Below are 24,282 nucleotides of genomic sequence, written 5' to 3'. Positions count from 1 at the left end.
GACGACCAGGATTTCCTACGACCAACGAGTTCCTAAACCGCGTGATCTAGTGGATTTGCTGGACCAAGGGAACCTGTTTATTTCCTTCTGTGCGCACCGTGAGAGCAAATCAACACGTAGCTTTCAACAGTATTGCACAATGTTCGTATATTTGCTATAGTTTCACCACAAAACTCTGATTGAGATGTTCAACGTACCATCGTGAAGCTCTTTTGAAGATAAAGAGAATGGTATGTAGAACGCCCTGATCGGACTTTGTAATCACTGGGAAATCGGGAGTGAACTGAGGCTGTTGTGCACTATAGGCCTAGCGGGCAGCTGGAAAGTTTCAGAACTCTTTGTGCAACTTTCAGCGACCACTGGCTTGAGCTTCTTCTCCAACTTTCAGATTTCGACCTTTTTTATGTTCTTTTTAGGCTCTATTTTGCATATTTCTCATAAAACACGTCAAAAATTTCAAAATCGATAAAATATGCAAATAATGGACATGTAAGCAACTTTGACACTCAAAACGGAACAAATAATGACCTTAAAACAATGCAAAATCCTAGTGTATCAGTAATAAATAATGAAATGATTGAAACTTTAAAAGAATCATAAACTGGGATGGAGGCTCGCCAAAATTGTGAAGGTGAGAAACCATGGAGAAATAAAATTAGTAGTGATGAGGATTCTCAGTCATAGAAAGGGAACAATGAAAACGTGAGAGAATAAAAAAAAAGAGAAAAAAAAGTAATGAGATGAGGGGCGCTCAGCTGATGCTCATTCTGAGTCATTTAGCATGTCATTCCTCTAGATTATAGTGCCAACTGCAAAAAAAGAAATAAAACAATCCACTTTTTGTACTTATATCCACAATTAATTGTTTCAATTTGTTATTTTCGTTCGTCCATAAATAATTATCGCATTTTACTCAATTTGCTTTTTCATTTGTTCGTAAATAATTATCTCGTTTATTTTTTACTGTTTTTGATATTGGATTCCACATTTCACAAACTTTATCCCATCACATTTTATTGTAAAAGAGAGATAAAGGTAGTTATATTTTTAGTAATGGGTCTTCTTGGTTATAACAAATCAAAAAGGAAAGTGAGTCATTTTCAGTGGGACGGAAGGCGTATGCTCCCTCCGTCCCCAAAGAATATGCAATTTGGTTTTGGCATGGGTTTTAATGTAAAATTGGTAAAGTTAAAGAGAGGTAGAGAGAAAAAGTAATTAAAGTATTGTTACTGGAGAATGGATCCCACCTCATTAGAGAGAAAAGACTTTCCAAAACTATAAAGTGCATATTCTTGTGAGACGGACTAAAAAGGAAAGAGTGCATATTCTTGTGGGACAGAGGAGTATAAAACTAAAACCCATCTTCCAATAACTTTTTTTTTACCTACTTTCTATTACTGCCTCCATCCCACAATAATGTTACTCTTTTCCATTTCGGTTCGTCCCACAATAACTGTCACACTTCATTTTTACCGTAAATGGTAAGTAGGTCTCACATTCCACTAACTCACTTCACTCACATTTTATTATAAAACCAATATAAAAAAATGGGTCCCACATTCCACAAAATCGGGACATAAGCTCGTTTTGCTGGACCTGCAGCGCGACTAGTTCCTCCTGTAGTTCGTGGAGATTCAACACCCGAGATTGCTCCGCCTGATCCCGCAGCTTATCCGCCTCCGAACGACAGCGATCAGCTTCCGAGATTGAGCCAAAAGATCAGCCATCTTGGTGGAAAATAAATCCTCCAAATGCCGAGTGTCCCCAGAACGTGTGTCCACCATTGCGGCCACAAGAACGAGACTGTTGATACCACTTGGTACGAGATCGGGGTCTCCGAAGATCGGAACGATGACCGGGATCACACCTATACACAATAAGTTACTCGAAGAACATGAGAGAAAGTTAGGAGTAAATTGCATTAATTCATACTCCCTCCGTCCCAAAAAGATAGTCTCACTTTGACCTGGCACGGGTTTTAAGAAATATAATGAAAAGTGAGTTGAAAAAGTTAGTGGAACGTGAGTCCTACTTTTATATATTAGTTTTATAATAAAGTATGAGTAGGAATGCGTTAGTGGAATATGAGGTCCACTATCAAAAATGGTAAAAAGTGAAATGGGACAAACTTTGTGGGACGGACGGAAATAGAAAAATGAGACAATCTTTGTGGGACGGAGGGAGTAATAATGAAGAATAACGACGAATAAGATGCAGCTTATATGCTTTGACAATTATGGAATAACAAAATAACTACCCAAGTGGTTCTTCCTTTGCGTGATCAGCAGCTGTGATACACTACTTATCATGTGTATGTACATGGCCAACCGTTATTTAGCTACGATCCTCTACTTCTCGTATTGCATGCGTCCTTAAATTCTTATTCTTTTCAACTTCTTCATCTAAAATTCTTATTCTCTTCTTATTTAAATTCGATGGGAATCAATTTAACTTATTTTCGGATTCATTAGATAAATTTAGAATTGCGTTGCGTTTTACTAGTCGGTTCAATTGTGAGATAAAATACCGAAATGCCCATTCAAAACCAAATAGTTCTCTAAATTAAAAATTATGTCACTTTTTTTATTTTAAAAATTATTTCCCCGTACCATTCAACTTTTTCTTTGTTCTTATTCTACATAACAACTCCTCCTAAAATCTCATGCCACTATAAAATGTGAACATCTTGAGTGGGACAGAAAGTAGTAAGAAGAAACTTCCATTTTTCAAGTTGGTAAAATTATCCTATAACATTTATCAGCAATTTAAAATATATTAATTAAATTTGATAAATATTCTACTTGAATGTTTTGTAACAGGTCCTAAAGAAATACTCCCCCCGTCCTACCATAAACAAGTCACTTTTCATTTTGAGATATCCTATCATAAATAAATCATTTCCATTTTAAGCAAAAAAAATCATCTGCCTTACTTTACTTTCACACCTACTCTATTGTTTTTGTTCTTCTACTTTTTTCCTCTCTCATACTTTCTCTCTCCACTTTAACTTTTTAAATACCAATTATTTAATCTTGTGCCAAAAAAAGTGACTCGCTTATGGCGGAACTTACGTAATACTTAGAGCACCTGCATCGGTGCTCCTAGCATCGAGCAGGCGTCGTGCCGCTGTGCTCTTGCCAACAGCACGGCCCGACTCGATTCATAGAGCACCGTCGTGCCACCGTCGTGCCAACGGCAAGAGCACGAGCAGCCGACGTGGCATGCTCTGATTGGTCGTTGATTTAATTTTTTTTTAATTTGAAAAAATTTGAAAATTTTAAATATAATAAAAAAAATTCCCACTTCCCAATTAAAGATACCATTTTTTCCATACTTTTATTTTATTGTTTCATTATTTTTATCTCAAAATTCACACTTTCATCTATAAATACCTTCATTTCAACACAAAAAATCACATTATACCAAACAACTCTCTCAACCTCAATTTTTAAGATTTTAATCATAAATTTTTTAACTTTTAGGATTTTAATTATGTAATTTTTAATTTTTTAGTAATTTGTAATAGTATTTCAGGTATTGTTAATGCATTTTAATATTATGAAAATATTTTTAATAACTGAATTATTTAAATTAAATAATAAAATGGTGGGACTCTTTGGGCATGCTCCTGCGGAAGAGCATGGATGTGGGTAGGGATGTCAATCGGGCAAGCCCACCGGGTTTCAAGCCAACTCTATTCGGGCTGCGGGTCAATCGGGTGCCGGCTAAATCGGACTATGATTTTTTCGGGTTATAAAAGTTCAACCCTAACCCTAAAAGCTCGGGTTTCGGGCTAGCCTAGCGGGCTAATCGGGTAGACAAAATATCAACAAAAGGGTAATATCGTCATTATGTTATCATATGATAATTTTCGTGAGTGTTTTTTTATATCAACATAGTGTATTACAAATATCAACAATACGACATAAGAATATCAACACTAGTACAAGAAAATATCAACACATATTTATTGAGATTTTTACATAGTTTTATTGAGATTTTATATGCATTATATTGAAATTGTTTGATGTATTTGTTGATAAATCTGGTTATCAACATTTACGAAAACTAAAATAAAAAATATCAAATTTCATCATCGAACGTCGTCGGAACATATGCAATTGAGATCTCGTTGGAATCCTTATAAAATTATCTTTAATTTGATATATTTTTTGCAAAAAAATAATTTAAATCGAGAGAGTTACGTAAATATAAAGTTTTAAGATGTTTTTAATGAGAGGGAATTGCCATTAATACCCCTTATTTTTATTAAATAATTTTCTTAATTAAAAATATAATCCATGTGCCGTTATTTCAACTACTAGATCTCCTAATCTAATGGCTAAGATTTAGTCTTAATTTGGGATTGCTATTTAGTTAATAATTGATCACTCCCCTATTATTATGTTAATAGAAATTTACTATATAATTTATATATTTAATATTAAAAATTGAAAGTTATTTTTTTAGTAATCTATATTATAAAATAATCAATGAAGTGTCGAATTAGAGTCGAACAAATAGAACCATAGAAATTTTATCGGTTTTTCGGGCTAGCAAATCGGGTTGCGGGTTAATCGGGTGCGGGCTAATCGGGCTGTAATTTTATCGGGTAGAAATTTTCAGCCCTAACCTTGTAAATTTGGCGGGCTATTCGGGCCGGCCACCGATTGCGGGCTACATTGACATCCCTAGATGTGGGTGTTTTAAGTTACAAAACTAATGCTAAAAAATAATTAGAGCATGTTTGAAGAAAATTATCTCCAAAATTGAAGTTTATTATTGTAGACTACACTGAAATATGGGCTTTAGATATATTAAAAAAATTATAAACAATGCTACCAAATAAGAGGGAAGTAGTATTAGAGCATTTTCATGGAGAAAGGTAAATGGAAAAGTAAGTCATATAACTACCATATTTGTCTTTTTTCAAGAAAAATAATTTTGTAAGGAGAGTGGTATTTGAGAAGGTATTATACATCTGAGTATAATCCTCTTTTGGTCCATAACATATGACCGATTTATGATTTTGGTCCAGAATATTCACTTTTCAAACAGTAAGTCCAAAACAAATGAAAACGCTCTCGAATAGGTCCTCTTTTGACGGTTCCGTCAATTCTCGACGGTCAACCGTCAATTAGCGAAAATTTGACCCGATTAGATTATTTTAATTACTGTAGCAAATTGATTTTTTTTTTAATTTTCCGATTTTACATTTTTAAATCCTAAATGAAAATAGTGAAAATACTCTAATATTAAACACAAAATCCAACACTCAATTCATTCAAATTTCTCCCCCCCCCCCCTTTTCTCCCGCTCCTTCTTCTTCTTCCTCCCCAAGAACCCTAATTCTTTTTTCTCCATCTCTGCAACAACCAAACACCTTCGAACTGTTAGAGTTTGTATACTAGAAATCACGTTTCGAGTGATTGAATACTGTAAAACTCTTATTTTATTTTCCAAGGAATAAAACAGATTATTTTTGTCATAATGTTGCTATGTTTTAAATTTAATGGATGTTAATGCATGTTTAAATGTATAAGTTAACTTAACAAAGTGTTAGTCTTTATTTTAGTACACCGGTTGTGGGCAGCGTCCACTTTAAGGTAACACGGTCAGTCCTAAACAAAGAAAAAGATGAATTTCACAACCTAGTTGGAATTAGACTATCCATCGAGAAAGGTTGCAATGTCAGGTCCGCATATTTCTAAGCCTTACGAAATAAGATGACATTGGTGTGGTATAGCACTTAACGGATCTAACAGCAAGACGTGTCTTTGTGCTATCAACTGAAAGACGAGGTCTTGATAAATATTTGTTTCTTAATCAATGTAGGTTAGCATCGAGCATACGGTATTGATTATGCATTACTTTGACTTATCAAATGGTGCGGGTTTTGATATATTAGGTAGTGGTGACTAATATCTAGCGGTGCTAGGATTGCTATTATATTGAATCGTGCGCGAGGAGAGTCTTGTTTGATAATATCCTCAAGAGGAGCGCGAAACAAGGTTTTATTATTCGGAACCTAGCTAGTTGGAGTTTGATTACTCTAAGAATAATAAATAATCGTTTCATGCTAAGTCCACTCTTGGAATTAATAAGAAGTTAATTAATTAAGTCCATAGCAGACATTAATTAATTAATGAACATTTTTATCTTAAGCGCGGAAATGAAAGTTAAAACGGAAACCCGGATTACTTATAATTTCGGATTTGGATGGGGAGAGTTCAATATTACTTCTGTAGTGGCTGCTCGTAATATTCCAATTAAAGCTTATATTAAATTGTGGGTTCAATTTAATTAGTAAAAAGTAAATTAGAGGAGTTTGAATTTTTGTCCTATTCCAAAAAGGATTTCTTCTGTCTTCTTTATTTAAGTCCTAGTATTCTGGTGAGATCAGCTCACACTGATATCGGAGTACAGTTCGGGAACCAGAGAGAAGATCTGTGGTCTAGTATTCAAAGCGTCACGTGGAGAAGCTGCTAGCCATCTTCAATTCTTTGCAGAATTAATTAGGTATTATTTCTGCTCCGTAGAAAAACATGTTATAGATTTCAATATTCTTAAAGCATGATTAATTCAAGTTATGAGCATGATACATGTGAGAATTACGCGAATAGTTTTTGTCTAAATAATCTGCTAAATAGATCTAATTATTATGTGATTTATTTGTGCGATTAATAATTGTTAAATTATGCTAATCCGTCGCACCGCTTCCGCTGCCAGTTCCTACACGAACATGGGCCGTTCGACGTGTAGCCGGAACTCCGTCGACGTTGACGTCGACAGCGACCGCGACCGCGACCGCGTTCGTGACTTCGGAGACCTCCGATTTAGCTACGCTTTCTGCTATTGTAAGAAGACGGCGGCGCTCCGTATTGTCATCGGACAAGGCAAACAGTCGAGAGGGAAGCTTTACTTCGTATGTGAGAGGAAGGAATGCAATTTCTTCAATCGTGATGTCAAAGCTCGGGCCTCTTCTTCGTCAACCTCCGTCGGTAGTGCCGATTTTGAGGAGCTGGCTTTGAATTTTACCGAAATTAAGGGAAAAAAAATCAAGAAATTAGTGAATGTTTTGAGCTTTGTTCTTTATTTTATTGTTGTTGCAACACTTTTGTGTATATTCAAGTAATTTGATGTAGTGTTTGCAAAGTTAAATCGTATTTGAATTTTGAAGTTGATAAGTAATTTGAATTTTTGTTGTTGTAACACTGTTGTTCGTATTTGAATTTTGAAGTGAATCGTTCAAATTCTTCTTAGAAAAATCGCCAGAAAGCCCTAATTGGACAATCCTAAAATATAAGACAAAGTAGTCCTTCATATAATTTTTTTACTTCCATTTGGTCCTGAACATTTACGCACACCAATTGTAGACTTATAGGTACAAAATTTTGTAAGTGGTGTTAGTTTCATACGTTATGGGATTGCTTCTTCGTATGTGATTGTTCCTTCGTCGACTATGTCAATAAACTGACATCAAATTGAACCAATAAATGGACAACAAAATACAATATAAAGTGATCCTTCATATTCATTTTTTACTTCGAATTGGTCTTGAACATAAGGTAGGCATAAGCCATATGCATAAGGTACTGCATCAAAAACAACAGTCCTATTGTCATAAGCCATTTACACCTGATACAAGAAAAAAACAACCACAGTTACATCCACAAAAAAAAATTGTCGTCCACCGAAGGACTAGGGTTCATTTTTCGACTTGTTTCCTCGTCGTCTTCAACTTCTGGAATCGGATAACAACGGACTTCTGGAACCGGAAGAGAAGAACTAGGGTTTGAACCCACAATATCCGACGAAGCCGACGCTCCTTGTTCGTCAGGCGTACGTCCTACTGTCGTCTTCCTCTTTCTCGAGTATGCGTGTTTCACTTCACCGAGACCGTCGGCGTGACGGAGCAACGAGTTGGGCGTAATCCAACTCATGACAACTAACAATAATCGGTCGAAATCGGGCTTCTAGGTCAAAATCGGAGCTAGGGTTCTTAGGAGAGGGGCGCGAGAGAAGATAGAAAAGAGAATGACGTTTCGTGTTTTTTAGACTTAGAAAATTTTGGAAGAACGGAGGGTTTTAATTTTGGAAGAAAGAGGAGGTTTCTTTTTTTTTTTTTATTTCAAATTCTAATATTCAATTATTTAGCAAAATAATTAGCATAATATTAACCAACTAATAATCTCAGATTAAGTCTAAACTAGTAAAATTTTCGCTAAATGACTTTTGACCGACAAGAATTAACGGTTCTGTAAAAAATGGATGCAAACGATACCATTTTTCATTTGTTTTGGACTTACTTTTTGAAAAGTGAATGTTCTGGACCAAAATCATAAATCGGTCATATATTAAGTACCAAAATAGTACTATACACTATACATTTTTCCTATTTTGAAGAGATATCTTTACCTCTCCATCAATGAGGAGGTAAAATCTTGTAACTATCATATTTGTCTTCTTTTCATTAAAATCCATTCTCAAGGAGGAAGGTATTTGAGAAGGTAATACACTTTATGTTTTTTAATGAATTTTATACTATTATTTTATTTATAAAAAATAATTTACCTTTCTATATACCTTTTACCTTTAGAATGTGTTATTTTTTAAAAGGATATATTTCACTTTTTGAGATGAGAAATACATAATATACCTCTTTTATTTATCTTTCCTTGTTTGAGATGCTCATAGTGGAAATAGATCCAACCAAGTCCAAGATGACTCATTACTGAAAATAGAGACTCATTTATCTCTACTTTATAACCTCTCTCTTACTTAATCCTCTCCACTTAATACACAAAATAAAATTGCATAATTTCAAAGTCATCTTCCTTGGGATGGAGAAAGCAAGAAAAAAATTATTGAAAACTTTTCTTTTTTAAATGTGCTCTAGTTTTCGTGGACGAAATGGAAATGAGTACTAATTATGTGAATGATTGAAATTTAGTTTTGGTAATCATAATGATAACCATTAATAAATTTGAATACTAGATATTCAAATGTTCACGACAAATGATACATACAATCATATTGCATTTCATTAATTTACAATTTTATGGTAAGATCAATGGCAAAAAAATGTGACAAAAAATACAGGGAATATGATTAACTAAAACAATACTACTAATATTGTTTCATTTCTCTTGTTACTTCCAATATCTTGACAATGTTTACGTATGCTATATTAATGAGAAATTGAAAGCAGACTGATTAAAACTATGTACAAAGGAAAAATAAAAATGTCTACAAAACAATGTGAAACCAGTAATCATAAAATAATTCTAGATATTGGATCTCAGGATACCAAGTTATCTTCAAAAAAGAATTCATTACAGATAGATAACGCAGTAATATACATCACTGATCCAAAAATAAGGCATCAAACAAAACAGGATGAATTTGTGAAGATTAATAAAAATTTAGAAAATTAAAGAGAAAAGCAATGGCTTGTAAAAACAATAATCCAAATAATTAATAATTGGAAATAAAGTATTGATTTTATATTAACAAAGTGAAAAGCATAAATAGTAAGGAAGGAATGAAAAGTTATAAGCATCTCAGAGTATCATTTCCCCATTGATTTTCTTCATTTCTGAATCAAAGTGCAAGGATGACATTAATGTTTTCTCATCTCGGATGCTCATCTTCAACAATGAACAAATCCGAAAAATATGAAGAATAACATAGAAAAAGAAAGGATCTCAGGAGCTAGAAAAGTATCTTCAATTCCGAATTGGAAATATCAGATAGATAACGCAGTTTTAAACTAATGCATCATCGATCCTTCTTAAAAATTGTAAATTAGTTGTGAAAATGGAGAAATAAAACGATTATAAGAAAGGAATTGCAAACCTATATTGAAATGTGACGACGATAAACTTGTGTATCTCAGAGAGGTGTGATTTAGGGATTATAAGGGGCGTGAATGCATTGAGGAAACCCTAGAAAGGCTTTAGATGACGTAGCAAGTAGGATAATGTTGTTTCCAGCCCATTGGGCTAAGTGTGAGTAGGCTTTCTGTAATCAGGCCTTGCAAATTAGCTAGGGTTGGGCTCAGCTGCTTATATAATACACATTTCCTTTTTCTCTTTTAAGATTAATTTCACACTACACACTACATTCCTATTTTTCCTTAAGTTAATTTGATTTTCTAAGCTTTACTTCACATTTGGTTTTCATCATGTAGTAAAATTAATCCAATTTATCAACATTTATGCATCGAGATTCTCTCGAAAATTTTATGCTCAACTTAGACTTTGAACATAGTACTCCTAGTCAATACTCTTGTTCACGGAACCAACCTTGAAAATGAAATCACGTCAAGCTCTACAAACAAATTAGCATGCTTATCAACCTTTTATGCTAGAGACAACAATATCTTGAGCAATTAGGGTGACCTTATGTAAATCATGACGAATACTTAGCTCTTAAGAGTACTTTGTAAGCACCGAGCTACCCGAAACAGCCGCCCCTGCCTCTGCTCCGGCAGCCACACGCACGCACGCACGCCGCTGCTGCTGTCTCCGGCGCCCTTCCCCTGCTTACGAAGCCGCTGCTCGAGTGCGGTCACTGCCCAACAGCCGTCGTGTCATGGCGGATGGTCTCGCGCACGCCGGCAAGCCCGTCAAAAAAGGGGGGGGGGGAGAGAGAGAGAGAGAGATGTGAGGTGTGCTGTGCGTGTGCTACAAAAAAAGAAGAGGAGAGAGGGAAGAAGATGCACCTGAAACTTGTGATCGGCGACCGAGAGAGAGACCAAGAGAGGAGGAAGAGGGAGGGAGATGCTGAGTTATGTAGAGGCAGAGAGAGGGTGGGAGAAAGAGGCGCCCCACTTCATTCCTCTTATTGTCAAAATGTTAGGGTTTCTTTATTCTAAGTTTTGGGCCTCCCTTTAATTTTTGTGGAATAGTCTATTAATTATTCTGTATGGGCCGAACATTTAGAAGAAATGAGAAATTTGGGGTTTGGATTTATCTCTAACTTCTTGGGTTTGATATTACTTGAGTTATTTGAAGCTTTTAAATAATTAACCTCGTGATTAATTATTTTTCCTTTCTTCTTTTAGTTGAACCTCTAGATTAATTAATATTTTTATCCTTTTTAATTAATTTCTTAAGGATTGGAATGTATGAGCTCAATGAACTCTCTCCTAAAAAATTATTAATTACTTTTAAATTCTCTTACAAATTAGATAGTCATAAGTTTAATGAAATGAAGTTATCTTGATCGAACCTCGAACATAGGATGCATATTCCATGTAGGATCATTGCATGTCATGCACCTTATGTATGTTCTTAAGACTAATTTAATCAATATACTCTTTCAAGAAGGGTTTGTTCGTGGAGTTTGATTTCCGAGGTCGAGCTTGTGTAGAGTTTTACTTGAAAGCTTTGAGGTGGGCTTTTTATCCAACTCATTAAGTGTGGATAAAATTATCAAATACTCCATCCGTCCCGGCTAAGATGACACAATGCTTAGCCGGCACGAGATTTTAGGAGTTATTGGTTAAAGTGTTTAATTGGAGAGAGAGAAGGTGGATGTAAGTATTAAAGTAGAGAGATAAAGAAAGATGAATATTTTAATAGGAGTGAGAAAAAGTAGTTGAATGTATTAATTGGAGAGAGAAAGTTACCAAAAAAGGAAACGTGTCATCTTAGTTGGGACAAACTAAAAAGGAAAACGTGTCATCTTAAGCGGGACGGAGGGAGTATATGAAATGATTTTTGTTTGATAAAATCGCACTTACTTTTTTTTAAAAATGTTATCGTGCCATAAATTATTTGTTTTATGATGCCTATCTGTTTGGCGATGCCAAATGAATGAATAAATCGAATTCGGACTCCAATAGGACCAAGATCCTATTCGAGTTAGTGTACACAAAGGAATGGACCGTGAGTCATCGTAAGGGTTGGTTGGTCAATGTTATCATGGAAGATGGCCACCTTCCCGACACATAATGAACTATCAGATATGGCGGATTACTGGAATGAACTTAGTCTGATCAGATGAACTTTATGAAAATGAACTTAGTAAGCTCGGGCCTTTAAGAAAGACTCTTGTGTGTTAGTATGATGGCATGATACTGATAACTTTTTCTTATATGTGTATCTTTCAGCAATGTGTCCACTAAGTACCTCGTACTCAAGCCTGCATCTATTTCTAAATGTGCAGGTTGAGCAATGATGAAATGGTGGCTGAGTGGAGTTGGTGGTCGTCTAATCTATTTTGTAGGGTTCTTGTGGCATATGTCTTCACACATATGGCCATGTGTTTACAACTCCTTGCAATGTGCACCATTGTAGTATTATGTACTAGATGGATTGTAAGAATAATAATTAGTAACGAATGATCGGTGTTAAAGACTCTTTTAAATTGCATGATCTTTCATTGCCTTGTGAACCACCTTTGTCTTATTAAAAAGTATTCGTGTATCTTATTGTTATTTCTTTCCTCCCATTTCCATCCCCTCTTCTTATTCCCTCCCCTAGTCATGATTTATTGAGGCATGTTATCCTTAGCAAGGTGCGGTCGTGACAATATTTTTCAAAATTAATATTCCTTCGTTCCATAAAAATATGTGCACTTTCCTTTTTCTCATGTCCCATAAAAATATGTACAATTCCATTTATGGAAAGGTACACCAATTTACTACACATATTCATCAAGTTATACCTCCATTCAAACAGTAATAATAAAGTATCCCACTTCCACAATCGGACACTTGCTCGCAGACGTCAAAATAAAATTGAGGCCCTTCGGTTATCAGGGGACGAGTGGTGCTTTGATCCGAGTGAACTCCAAAGCTCGGCTCTTTCCTTTTATAGGCAGTTGTACAAAGTTTCAGATTTATGGCCAGGGCCCTATCCGTTGCGGGGCTGCTTTCCTGCCATTAAGCTTAAGGACTTGGAGATCTTGAATGCAACTCTAACTAAAGAAGAGATACGGGCAGCTCTTTTTGAAATGAAGCCTCTACAAGCTCCGGGGCCGGATGGGCTACATGCACAGTTTTTTCAATCACAATGGGGAGTGGTTGGAGACTCAATATGTCGGATGGTCATGGGTGTATTCCAGGGAGCTCCTCTTGAACCTGCACTTAATAGAACCTCTCTGGTTCTCATTCCAAAAGTCCAAGAACCGAAATTTTTAACGGAATTTCGCCCTATCAGCCTATGCTCAGTTCTTTACAAGCTCATCACTAAGATCATTGTTAGGAGGATGGCTAATTTCATGAAATACGTGGTTTCTCCGAACCAAGTAAGCTTTATTGTTGGTCGAAGTATAACTGACAATGTGGTTATTTCTCAAGAATGCGTCCATTCCATGAATAAATGCAAAACTCAAACAGGGTGGATGGCGATTAAAGTGGATCTTGAAAAGGCATATGATAGAATTCGGTGGGAGTTTTTGGAGGATTGTATGATGGATCTGGGGTTGCCTCAGCAGCTTATTAGTTTGATCATGGAATGTGTGTCCACAGCCACAATGCAGGTGCTATGGAATGGTTCTCCTACAAACGTGTTCAAACCTGAACGGGGTATTCGTCAAGGAGATCCCCTCTCGCCTTATCTGTTCGTTTTGGGCATGGAAAAGTTGAGCCATAGTAGTATTAATAAATCAGTCCAGGACGGCGATTGGGATCCTATTCGGCTGGCTCGACATGGTTCCCCGATCTCTCATTTGTTCTTTGTTGACGATTTAGTGCTTTTTTGCAAAGCTGATATGAAGAACGCAAGAACTTTAAAGTCAGTCCTAGACAAGTTCAGTCACCATTCTGGACATAAAGTGAGTGCAGGCAAAACTCAGCTATTTTTTTCTCCGAATACAGATGTCAGTCTTGCGCAAGCCATAGAGAATCATTTGCAGTTTCGGTCAGTATGTAATTTGGAGAAATACTTGGGGATCCCAATCATCCATGGAAGGGTCGCAAAAAACAATTTTCAATACCTAATTGACAAAGTCCGAACTCGGTTGAGTGGATGGAGTGCAAGTTCGTTGTCTCTAGCTTGGAGAATTACATTAGCCAAGGTAGTGCTTACTGCAATTCCGAGTTATTACATGCAGGTGGTTCTTCTTCCCACTACAGTAATTACAGAAATTGAAAAGCTTATTAGGCATTTCGTATGGGGTGCTTCAGATGGTAAAAGGAAGCTGCCACTTGTGAGTTGGGTTTTTGTGTCAGCCTATGCGATCGGGTGGCCTTGGCATTCGCGACCTCAGAATCCACAATCAAGCATTTATGGTGAAGTTTGGGTTCAGATTTATTTTGAATAAGGATGCTTTATGGGTGCAAATATTAAGAGAGAAGTATAAGATCGATAAAGGGTTCCCAACTACAATAAAATGAGCCAATTGTTCCTTTCTCTGGGGCTCCTTATCGAAAGTGTGGAATGAGGTCCATGATAGTGTTTGTTGTTCGATTGGTAATGGGAAGTTCACAAAATTTTGGCTAGATTTGTGGATCCCGAGCTTAGGGCCATTAGTCAACCATACGGTGAGTGATGCGATTGTTGAAGTTGATGCCTATGTCTGTGATTTTGTGGATGAGCGTGGGAACTGGAAGTGGGCTGATTTAAATGTTGTTATTACTCAGTCGGCAGCTATGCAAATTGGTAGTATATGTCCCCCAAACGAGGAAGCAGGCGATGATCTTTGTGTTTAGCGATGGAAATCAAATGGGAAGTTCTCGGTGGCGGAAGCATATGGCTATTTGTCTTGTGATCGGTGGGGTACAAAGGATAATTGTTGGGTCTCGATATGGAGTTATAAAGGCCCTCAGAGAGTTCGGCAATTTTTATGGCTTGCATTCAAAGACCGATTACTTACCAATGTTGAGAGGTGTCGCAGACATATTTCTGATGAGGCAAGTTATATTGTTTGTGGGGGAGCACAAGAATCCATTGATCACATCCTGAGATGCTGCCCGACTGCCTCTTCCGTATGGAGTAAGATAGTCCCAAGAGATATTTGGTTCAGGTTTATCTCTATACCATTTGAGGCTTGGTTGATCGAAAATTTGAACTTAAGCAAAGTAGCAGATGGCTACTCTTGGAGTACTATATTTGGTTTAATTTGTTGGAGACTATGGAAAAATAGAAATGCTAAAGTGTTTGGGGGTGAGACGTGGTCGGTGGATAGCATGATAAGCCAGAGCAGGTCTTGGGCGCGAGCTGTGCAAAACTATGTTACACGTAAAGTCAAGAACACAGTTCCAGTGAGCAAGTTAGTTAGTTGGTCCCCTCCAACGCCAGGTAGCTGGAAGCTTAATACGGACGAGGCAGTGAAGGGAGTATCTCAAGTGGCATCAGCCGGTGGTGTTATTAGGAATGATGTCGGGGTCTGGTTTAAAGGATACTCCAGGAGCTTAGGACATGGTTCGGTAATTGTGGCTGAATTATGGGTCATATATAATGGTCTGCAACTTACCTGGGACAACGGAATACGAAGCCTTGAAGTCGAGAGTGACAACCAAGCAATGGTCTTTATGGTTAACTCGAATAGAGAGGATGGAAGTTGCTTCAGTCTCGTTCGAAATATTTGGAGTATGTGTGATAGAAACTGGTCTGTGGTAATCAAACACGTATATCGTGAGGCTAATTCAGTTGCAGATTTCTTGGCAAGCTGGTCGTCAAGTCGGGATACAGGTATGCACCTACATGATGAGCCACCAATTGGGGTACGGAACTTGTTATTGAGCGATCGTTTGGGAACCTCATATGTTCAAGCTGGACAGACTGTAGTATCTTCTTAAGGGCTATGCCCTCTCTTGTAACCAAAAAAAAAAAAGTATCCCACTGTCCATTAACACTACTTTAACTAGTACTCATCTTCTCTCCTCTCTAACTTCACCAATTTTGTCTTAATTCTCGTGTCATATCATACGTCCATATTTTCATAAGATTAAGGGAGTATGATATTCTGATAAAAAAATATAATTTAAATAAACTACTCCCTCCGTCCCAGATAATTTGGGACACTTTGACCCGGCACGGGTTTTAAGAAATCTAATGGAAAGTGAGTTGAAAAAGTTGGTGGGATGTGGGTCCTACTTTTAAAGTATTAGTTTTGTAATAAAATGTGAGTAGAAATGAGTTAGTGGAATATGTGGTCCACTACCAAAAATGGTAAAAGTGAAGTGGGACAAATTATGTGGGACGGCCCGAAATAGAATACTGGGTCGAATTATCTGGGACGGAGGGAGTAATTTATAATTAACATAACCACCAAACAATTTATAAAAAGACTAAAGTACACTTTTGGTCCCCTATATTTGTCCTAAAATATTTTTTTGTTCTGTACATTAAGTTTGTGACCTTTTGATCACAAACAATATGTTTTGGTCCAAATATATCATTTTCCGTAAAAACTAAAGGTTAAACGTGTTTGACCAAATTAATGATTTAATTAAAATATAATTAACCTAATTGATTTAATATTAAAATTTACAAAATATTTTTTTACTTAAAAAAATTGACTAAATTGAAAAGAAATTTACTTAAAATAACAAAATGACTTAATTATAATCTATTATTAACTGAATTACTTATTATTCTAAATTAAAATATAAGTACCATTTACTTTAATAAAAATAACGTTTAAGTGACTTCACCGAAAAATTACATGGAATATTGGTTGGTTTTTGTGGATGGTTCGAAAAGAAATATGGTCCCATTTGTTTTGATTATATATTTATTTGAAAACAATGGTAAATATTTGATCAACGGTGACTTCTCTAGTTAAATACTCCTCCCGTCCACGAAAAATAGGACACATTGTGAATGATACGAGTTTTAATGTGGAATTGGTAAAGTAAGAGAGAAGTAGTATTAGTGGAAAGTGTGGTTCATATTAGTAGTAAGAGAGAAGGGAAAAAAGTAAGAAAGAAGTAGTGTTAGAGCATCTCCAAATGGAGAGGTAAAGTCATATAACTACCATATTTGTCTTTTTTCATGAAAAATCATTCCATTAGGGGAGAGGTATTTGAGAAGATATTATACTTTTTTCCCATTTTGAAGAGGTATCTTTACCTCTCCATCAATGAGGAGGTAAAATCTTGTAACTATGATATTTGCCTTCTTTTTGTTAAAATCCATTCTCAAGGGGGAAGGTATTTGAGAAGGTAATTACACTTTATGTTTTTCAATGGATTTTATACTATTATTTTATTTGTAAAAAATAATTTACCTTTCCATATAACTTTTACCTTTAGAATGTGGTATTTTTTGAAAGGATATATTTTACTTTTTGAGAAGGAAAATACATAATATACATCTTTTATTTACATTTCCAAACACATAGTGGAATATGTGATCCATATTAGTAGTAAGAGAGAAAGGAAAAACTAAGAGGGCAGTGGAATGTATATGAAGTCAATATTATTAGTAAGAGGGAAGAGAAAAAAGTACTCACTCCGTCCCATTAAAGATGACCCACATTTCTTTTTAATTTGTACCAACCAATATGACTCATTACTGCAAAATAGAAACTCATTTTTCTCTATTTTATTCCCTCTCTCTTACTTATTCTCTCCACTTAATACACAAAATAAAATTGCATAATTTCAGAGTCATTTTCCTTGGGATGGAGAAAGCAAGAGAAAAATTATTGAAAACTTTTCTTTTTTAAATGTGCTCTATTTTTCGTGGACGAAATGAGTACTGAATGATTGAAATTTAGTTTTGGTAATCATAATGATAACCATTAATAAATTTGAATACTAGATATCAAATGTTCACGACAAATGATACATACAATCATATTGCATTTCATTAATTTACAATTTTATGGTAAGATCAATGGCAAAAAAATGTGACAAAAAATACAGGGAATATGATTAACTAATTGTTTCATTTCTATTGTTACTTCCAATATCTTGACAATGTTAACATATGTTATATTAAAGATAAAATGACCTCGGACTGAATAAAATTAGGGGTGTCGAAACGGGTAGCGAGTATTGGGTACCCGCACATCCGACCTGATACCCGTCGGGTATCGGATACACGCTACCCGACGGAAACGGGTAACGGGTCGGGATCGGGTAGTCATATTTTTGGTTTTGCGGGTATCGAGTATACCCGATACCCGCTCGGGATACCCGATAATCCCGAAAATTACCCGATTATAATTTAATATTTTTCAATTTTTAATATTACTATAATTTTTAAATTATCCCAGCGAATGACTCAGATTCAAACCTATGTTTTTCTTTGTCAATTTTCCACTATTATGAGTAAAGCCTGTTTTTCTGCCTACAAAGACCAATATTATGTATGCAATAACATATGTATTTTATTAATATATACTACAAGCTACACACATGTGCATTATACATACAGTATCATATACACATACTTACTAAATTGTGGATGCTCAATGTCTAATGATTTGTGGGTTTTTTATGTTTTAGGATGCATCAAAATACTAACGTTATTACGGATGACGATCAACAAGTTTGAAGATAATGCAAATAATAATAATAATAAAATAGATTTTCAAAACCAAAAAATTCGGGTCGGGTCGGGTCGGGTCGGGTACCCGCCGTGTCGGGTGCGGGATACCCGACTCGGGTATCGGGTAATACCCGACAAAGTGCGGGTACCCGCGGGTACCCGTTTCGACACCCCTAAATAAAATTATGTGTAAAGGAAAAATAAAAATGTCTACAAAACAATGTGAAACCAAGTAATCAAAAAATAATTCTAGATATTAATCTCAAAATAATTCTAGATATTGGATCTCAGGAAAACAAGTTATCTTCAAAAAAGAATTCATTACAGATAGATAACGCAGTAATATACAACATCACTGATCCAAAAATAAGGCATCAATCAAAACAGGATGAATTTATGAAGATCAATAAAAATTTAGAAAATTAAAGAGAAAAAGCAATAGATTTTGTAAAAATGATAATCCAAATAATTAATAAATGGAAATAAAGTATTGATTTTGTATTAACAAAGTGAAAAGCATAAAAAGTATGGAAAGAAGAAATGATAAGTTATAAGCATGTCAGAGTATCATTTCCCCATTGATTTTCTTCATTTCTGAATCAAAGTGCAAGGATGACATTAATGTTTTCTCATCTCGGATGCTTATCTTCAACAATGAACAAATCCGAAAATATGAAGAATAAAATAGAAAAAGGAAGGATCTCAGAAGCTAAAAAAGTATCTTCGATTTCGAATTGGAAATATCAGATAGATAACGCAGTTTTAAACTTATGCATCATTGATCCTTCTTAATAATTGTAAATTAGTTATGAAAATGGAGAAATAAAACGATAATAAGAAGGAATCGCGAACCTATATTGACATGCGACGATGATGAACTTGTGTATCTTAGAGAGTCTGATTTAGGGATTATAAGGGGCGTGAATGCGATGAGGAAACCCTAGAAAGGCTTTAAACGATGGCATCGCGAGTCGGATAACGTTGTTTCCTGTAAGTAGGCTTTCTGAAATCAGGCCTTGCAAATTAGCTACGGTAAGATTAATTTCATTAGCCCTTAAAAATAGACCATATTTGCCATTTTAAGATGTCCTTTAAAAATAGATCAATTCAATTTAAAGGTTTTTTATCTTTTATGAGGTCGGTCTCATTCTCCACTATACTTTTTCTTTCTATGTCTTTTATTTTATCAATTTTGCATTAAAACTCGTGTCATTTCAAATATTGTCTTTTTTTAAGGATGGATGAAGTATATAATTACTGATCTAAATATCAAAATTGATTGCTAAACTTTAAATTATTTTGAAATCAACATAATTATTTTTATTTAACATATAATTTTAAATGCCACATAATCTTTTAAGAGCATCCACAATAGCGGCTAGCCCACCGGCTAGCCGATTCGTCGGCTAGCCGAACTATTGCAATCGGTAAGCCGAGAATCGGCGGAAAAATCGGCGTGGGCTAGCTGATTTGAGGGCGCTGGCCGCCATTGTGGCGTGCCGATCGGCCAGCGCCAATTTTCGTTTTTTTTTTTAAAAAAAAAATTTGAAAACCTATATATACGCGATTTTAGTTTCATTTTCATTTGCACCACTTGTTTTAACGAGTTTTCTCTCTCTCTAAATTTATGTACAAGAGCAATATCGAGCGATGGACAACAACAACGAGTCCAACCCGGCGACGAGCGGATCTCAGACTCCCACGGTACCCGTGAGATCTGGATGGGGCCAGATGGGCCCAGGGGTTTAACGTCCCTTGGCAACAGTTGATGGGGATGATGGTTGGAGCGCAGGGGGGATGTCGGGCGGGGTGCAGGCTTGCGGCGGCGTGCGGCGACGCCGGGGTGGGGAGGTATGCCCCGGATGCAGCAGCGAGATGATGCAGCATATGATGGGGATGATGCTGGTATGCATCCCGGGATGCGAAGGGTCACCGGGGGAGGACACAGTCTATCGTCTCTCTCTAATTTTTTGACGGCTTCGTCTCACACGTCGACCCAAGTGGAGATGCAGTTCACTGGAGATGACCTTTTGTCATTGCATGAGATGAGGATCGATCTCGGGGAGCCGGACACTCCCATTCCAGCAGGTCGGGCCGCGCCGAAGAAGAAGAAGGCCAAGGGGAAGGGCAAGGTGGTCGGCGAGTCGTCGCAGCTCGCTGATCACGACACCCCCACGCGGAGGAAGTGGACGGAGGATGAGTACGCCGGCGTGACCAAGGCGTGGTTGTCGGTCTGCGACGATCCGCTGGTTGCGAACAACGAGCGGGTCGTCAACATGTGGGCGAAGATTAGAGCCGCCTACAGGAGGAACTGCCCGCACGGGAAGGACTACAGCGGGGAGGAGTGCCGGAAGGGGTGGGAACGCATCGTGGGCCGCAATCGGTCGATTTTCGGGTAGTACGCCAACGCCCTCCGCCACCGACTAGTGGGCGTAATGAGGAGGACGCCCTGGAGGATAAGCGGAGAGTCGGGCCTCCTTGTCGGGGAAGTATAAGGAGTTCACCTTCTCGGGAATGCTATGTGTTGTCAAGGACTTCGAGAAGTTCCGGCGGGGTGCGACGCCGGGTGGCCAAAGAAGCGTAGGCCGAACTATTCAGCGACTACGCCGGCAAGCCGGGCGGATCCCACGACCTCCCCGGATGCGAGAGTTTCCGTCCCCTCCATCCTCTACTCGTCGCCCTCGCCCGGTTGGCCAAAAGCGGGCGCAACGGGCAGCGAGGGGAGGATCCCCCTATCGCCCAAGGAGGTCATCTCGGCACCCCCCCCCCACACGCGCGTACACCTTATTCTCGCGTGAAAAAACGGAGGAATGGATGTACAAGGTCTTCTAAGAGTAGAAGGTCGCAACTGACCCCACGGAGAAGAGGTTTCTCCACTCGATGCTCGAGAACATGCGGGTGGATTTGGATGCCACAAGGGCACTGGTGGGGGGTTCGGACGCCGGCTCAGATACCCCGGGTGGCGGCGGCGAGGACGGCGGCGGCGACGACGAGGAGTAGAGAGTGGCGGGGCTCGTGTGTGGAAGCCCATTTTTTTTTAAAAAGAAATCATGTATTTTTTTTATCTATGTACCTTTTTTTAATGAAATGAATGGATTTTCCCGTATATGTCTCGTAAATTTAATTCCGTAATTTAATCGTAAATTTAATTCCATAAATGTAGTTGTTTTTGAATTATTTTTATTGCGGCTGGCCTATAGCTGGCCTATTTGAGTAAATGCTGACGTGGCAGGTGGATTTTTAGTGCTGCTGACGTGGCAGAGAGAGAGTGGCTGGCCTATTCTTATTGTGGATGCTCTAAGATTAATAAACTACAAATCCGAATGGTAATTCAAACCTTTAAATGCTCCACCGGTGACCTGTGAATTGGATATCAAAAGCTTTAACTGCTCGAAGACATGAACTGCTATGCATGAATGAAATATAGTTCTTTCCCCGTCCCAATGAAGCTGAGTCGTATTCCTTTTATGGAAGTCTTAACTAAGTTGAGTCATTCTTTTTTACAATACTCTCCCACTTTAATCCTATGTCTTACTCTTCAACACAATTTTTTAATCTCCGTGGCCAAAAATTTTGACTCGACTTAGTTGGGTTGGAGGGAAGTAGCAATGCTGAAATATTATGCTCAACAATTCACCAAATGAAGCTGTATTTCAATGATCACAACATACACTGATATACTATCAAAACTATGTTAAAATGACTGATCACTAAATTACAGCACCATGGCAACCAAGATACTAAAAACAGAGGATTTACAATCTCAAAACACCCATATTTCTCTACTCTGCAAATCAAGCACCTAAAACCTTACCATCTTTGACGGTTTTATCTACAGAAACACCAAACTTCTTGCACTCCGACTCCTTAGATTGCGAGACCAACTCCTCTGGCACAATGGGGCGCCTATCTCCCAACACAGCCCACAAGATCAACACGAGCATTGCCCCCAAAGCTCCACATCCAGTGCCAAACGCCAATGCGGAAACAATTCTCACCGTGTGAACTTTCCTCTCTTCTTCCTTACCCACAGACTGTTGTGGATCCAAGGGTTCAGAATGCATCCATCGCGGCATGATTCTTGACTCGAAACTCCATGAGTGGATGTTGTTTCTCTGAGACGAGTTTGCACTCGAAGAGCTAAATCCCACAACAACATTTTCATCTCCCCACATTTTGGAAAGATCAATGGAGTAAATGAGCAATGGATCAAGTGGCCTACTCAAACCAAATTTGTTCAACCTAACCTCAAATCTTTACTACTTGCTTCATAATCAATCCAAGCTTGCAACTTTTCTCCACCATTTAACACCAAATTGAATGATGAAACATTTCTCACTTTAACAGAGACAGGACTACCAACATCTATCCCAACATGGTTACCATTCACATCTCCATGCTTTTCATTCTTAAATGTATCAAATTCAACTGCAAGAAACTTCATCTTCCTCTCTCCTAAAACTCCCATCTCTCCACCATCAAAAGCATTCAATGGAAATTGAGAAGGGAGAATCACAAAAGCCAAACCATCGCCATTCACCCCAGACATGGAAAATGCAAAGTAATTCGAAAAAGACACCAATTGCCTTGATTTTTCATGAACAAGATTAAGGGGCTTCTTGCAGACAAACCTCCCAGCAGTAGAAACCCTAATTTGAACAGAAAAGTTGTCTCCACCAACCATAGCATCCCCAAACAGGGCAAGCTGTGACTCAAAGTTGGAGTCTTTACCAAAATTCTTGAAAAGAAAAGTTAAATTGGGGTCGGCATCCATAGCTTTGAGGTGAAGATTGAGCAATAAGAAGGCCAATAAGTACCTGGAAGATGAAAATGCAGCCATATTTGATATGAGTTTTGTGAGTAAGGCCAATTGTGCTTGCAAGGGTTTCTTGGAAAAAACCATGTAGAATAGATTGTGAATGTGTCTAGGGTTTAAGTATCGAAAATTTTGGAAAATGGTAATGGTGGTGGTGGTGGAGGAGGAGGTTGTGAAAATTAAATACTTGCGCTTCTGCTACACTGTCCGATTTGCTTGCTTTCTCAGTGGTTGCTGACTGAGGGAATATAATATTAGATTCTTTGCAGTTAGGCCCTTTTATTTTCTATATTTGCAGTGCTGATCCTTCTAATCTATATATTTTTTGTTGTTTAGTAGTACTCCCTCCGTCCCAATAAATATGAAACATTTGGTTTTCGGCACAGGATTTTATGCAAGTGTTGTTTTGTGAGTTAATGAAGAGAGAGTAAAGTAAAAGAGAGGGAAAAGTAGAGAGAGTGATGTTTCTATTTTAGGAAACGTTTCATTTTTAGTGGGACAACCCAAAAAGGAAAACGTTGCATTTCTAATGGGACAGAGGGAGTAGTATTTAAAAATTCTACTCTCTCCGTTCTCTTCCATTGTAATAGAGTTATTTTTTTTAATAACAGTCTAACACATTTCTTTTCACTTACTTTTACTTTTCTCTTACTTTTCCTCTCTCCTACTTTATTATCTTTTTATTTAATACACTGCACACATTTTTCTTAATCTCCGTATAAAAAAAATGCATCCACTACTATAGATAGGGGGGAGGAGTAATGACTAATGATCTTGAATGTTTGACAAAGTGAAGAATTCCTATTAGAAAATGTGAATTTTACGTGCCATAAAAAAGTTCCATCCCAATTTGATTTATCTTTGTAGTACTTTATACTCTCTCAGTTTAGGGCCTAAATGAATTAATTTGTGTTAGTGATTAATAATGCATAGTTTTAAAGTTTTGCTGATAAAAAGTGGAAGTAAAAATTTAATACACTTGAGAGACATATTGTAATTAAAAAATCCGGAATG

General features: G+C 37.2%; 2 protein-coding genes, 1 long non-coding RNA gene and 6 other non-coding genes across 9 annotated transcripts; all 9 read right to left on the bottom strand.

The window, feature by feature from the left end:
* Positions 1-9,293: 9,293 nt before the first annotated feature.
* On the bottom strand, positions 9,294-9,376 carry LOC125208705. The gene has a single exon (XR_007174187.1). It is a non-coding gene; the product is annotated as a small nucleolar RNA snoR27 (small nucleolar RNA).
* A 180-nt stretch (positions 9,377-9,556) lies between these two features.
* LOC125208699 lies at positions 9,557-9,649 on the bottom strand. The gene has a single exon (XR_007174181.1). It is a non-coding gene; the product is annotated as a small nucleolar RNA snoR26 (small nucleolar RNA).
* On the bottom strand, positions 9,560-10,851 carry LOC125203579. The gene is made up of 2 exons (XR_007173398.1): positions 10,727-10,851; positions 9,560-10,608 (listed from the first exon to the last, which is right to left on the bottom strand). It is a non-coding gene; the product is annotated as an uncharacterized LOC125203579 (long non-coding RNA).
* LOC125208702 lies at positions 9,700-9,793 on the bottom strand. Its single transcript, XR_007174184.1, has one exon. It is a non-coding gene; the product is annotated as a small nucleolar RNA snoR27 (small nucleolar RNA).
* A 7,880-nt stretch (positions 10,852-18,731) lies between the features above and the next one.
* On the bottom strand, positions 18,732-18,817 carry LOC125208704. Its single transcript, XR_007174186.1, has one exon. It is a non-coding gene; the product is annotated as a small nucleolar RNA snoR27 (small nucleolar RNA).
* Positions 18,818-19,004: 187 nt separating this feature from the next.
* Positions 19,005-19,097, bottom strand: LOC125208701. Its single transcript, XR_007174183.1, has one exon. It is a non-coding gene; the product is annotated as a small nucleolar RNA snoR26 (small nucleolar RNA).
* A 49-nt stretch (positions 19,098-19,146) lies between these two features.
* Positions 19,147-19,240, bottom strand: LOC125208703. The gene has a single exon (XR_007174185.1). It is a non-coding gene; the product is annotated as a small nucleolar RNA snoR27 (small nucleolar RNA).
* A 2,847-nt stretch (positions 19,241-22,087) lies between these two features.
* Positions 22,088-23,460, bottom strand: LOC125207832 (L-type lectin-domain containing receptor kinase VIII.2-like). Its single transcript, XM_048107331.1, has one exon. It carries the CDS (start codon positions 23,353-23,355, stop codon positions 22,690-22,692), a length of 666 nt encoding a protein of 221 aa, XP_047963288.1. The 5' UTR covers positions 23,356-23,460; the 3' UTR covers positions 22,088-22,689.
* LOC125206183 lies at positions 22,247-22,627 on the bottom strand. Its single transcript, XM_048105470.1, has one exon. The coding sequence runs from the start codon at positions 22,625-22,627 to the stop codon at positions 22,247-22,249; it is 381 nt and encodes a 126-aa protein (XP_047961427.1).
* Positions 23,461-24,282: the final 822 nt, after the last annotated feature.

Source organism: Salvia hispanica, chromosome 2 (assembly GCF_023119035.1).
Source record: "Salvia hispanica cultivar TCC Black 2014 chromosome 2, UniMelb_Shisp_WGS_1.0, whole genome shotgun sequence".
NCBI lineage: Eukaryota > Viridiplantae > Streptophyta > Magnoliopsida > Lamiales > Lamiaceae > Salvia > Salvia hispanica.
Note: the sequence above shows the minus strand (reverse complement) of the source record. Positions and strands in the feature narration are given on the sequence as shown.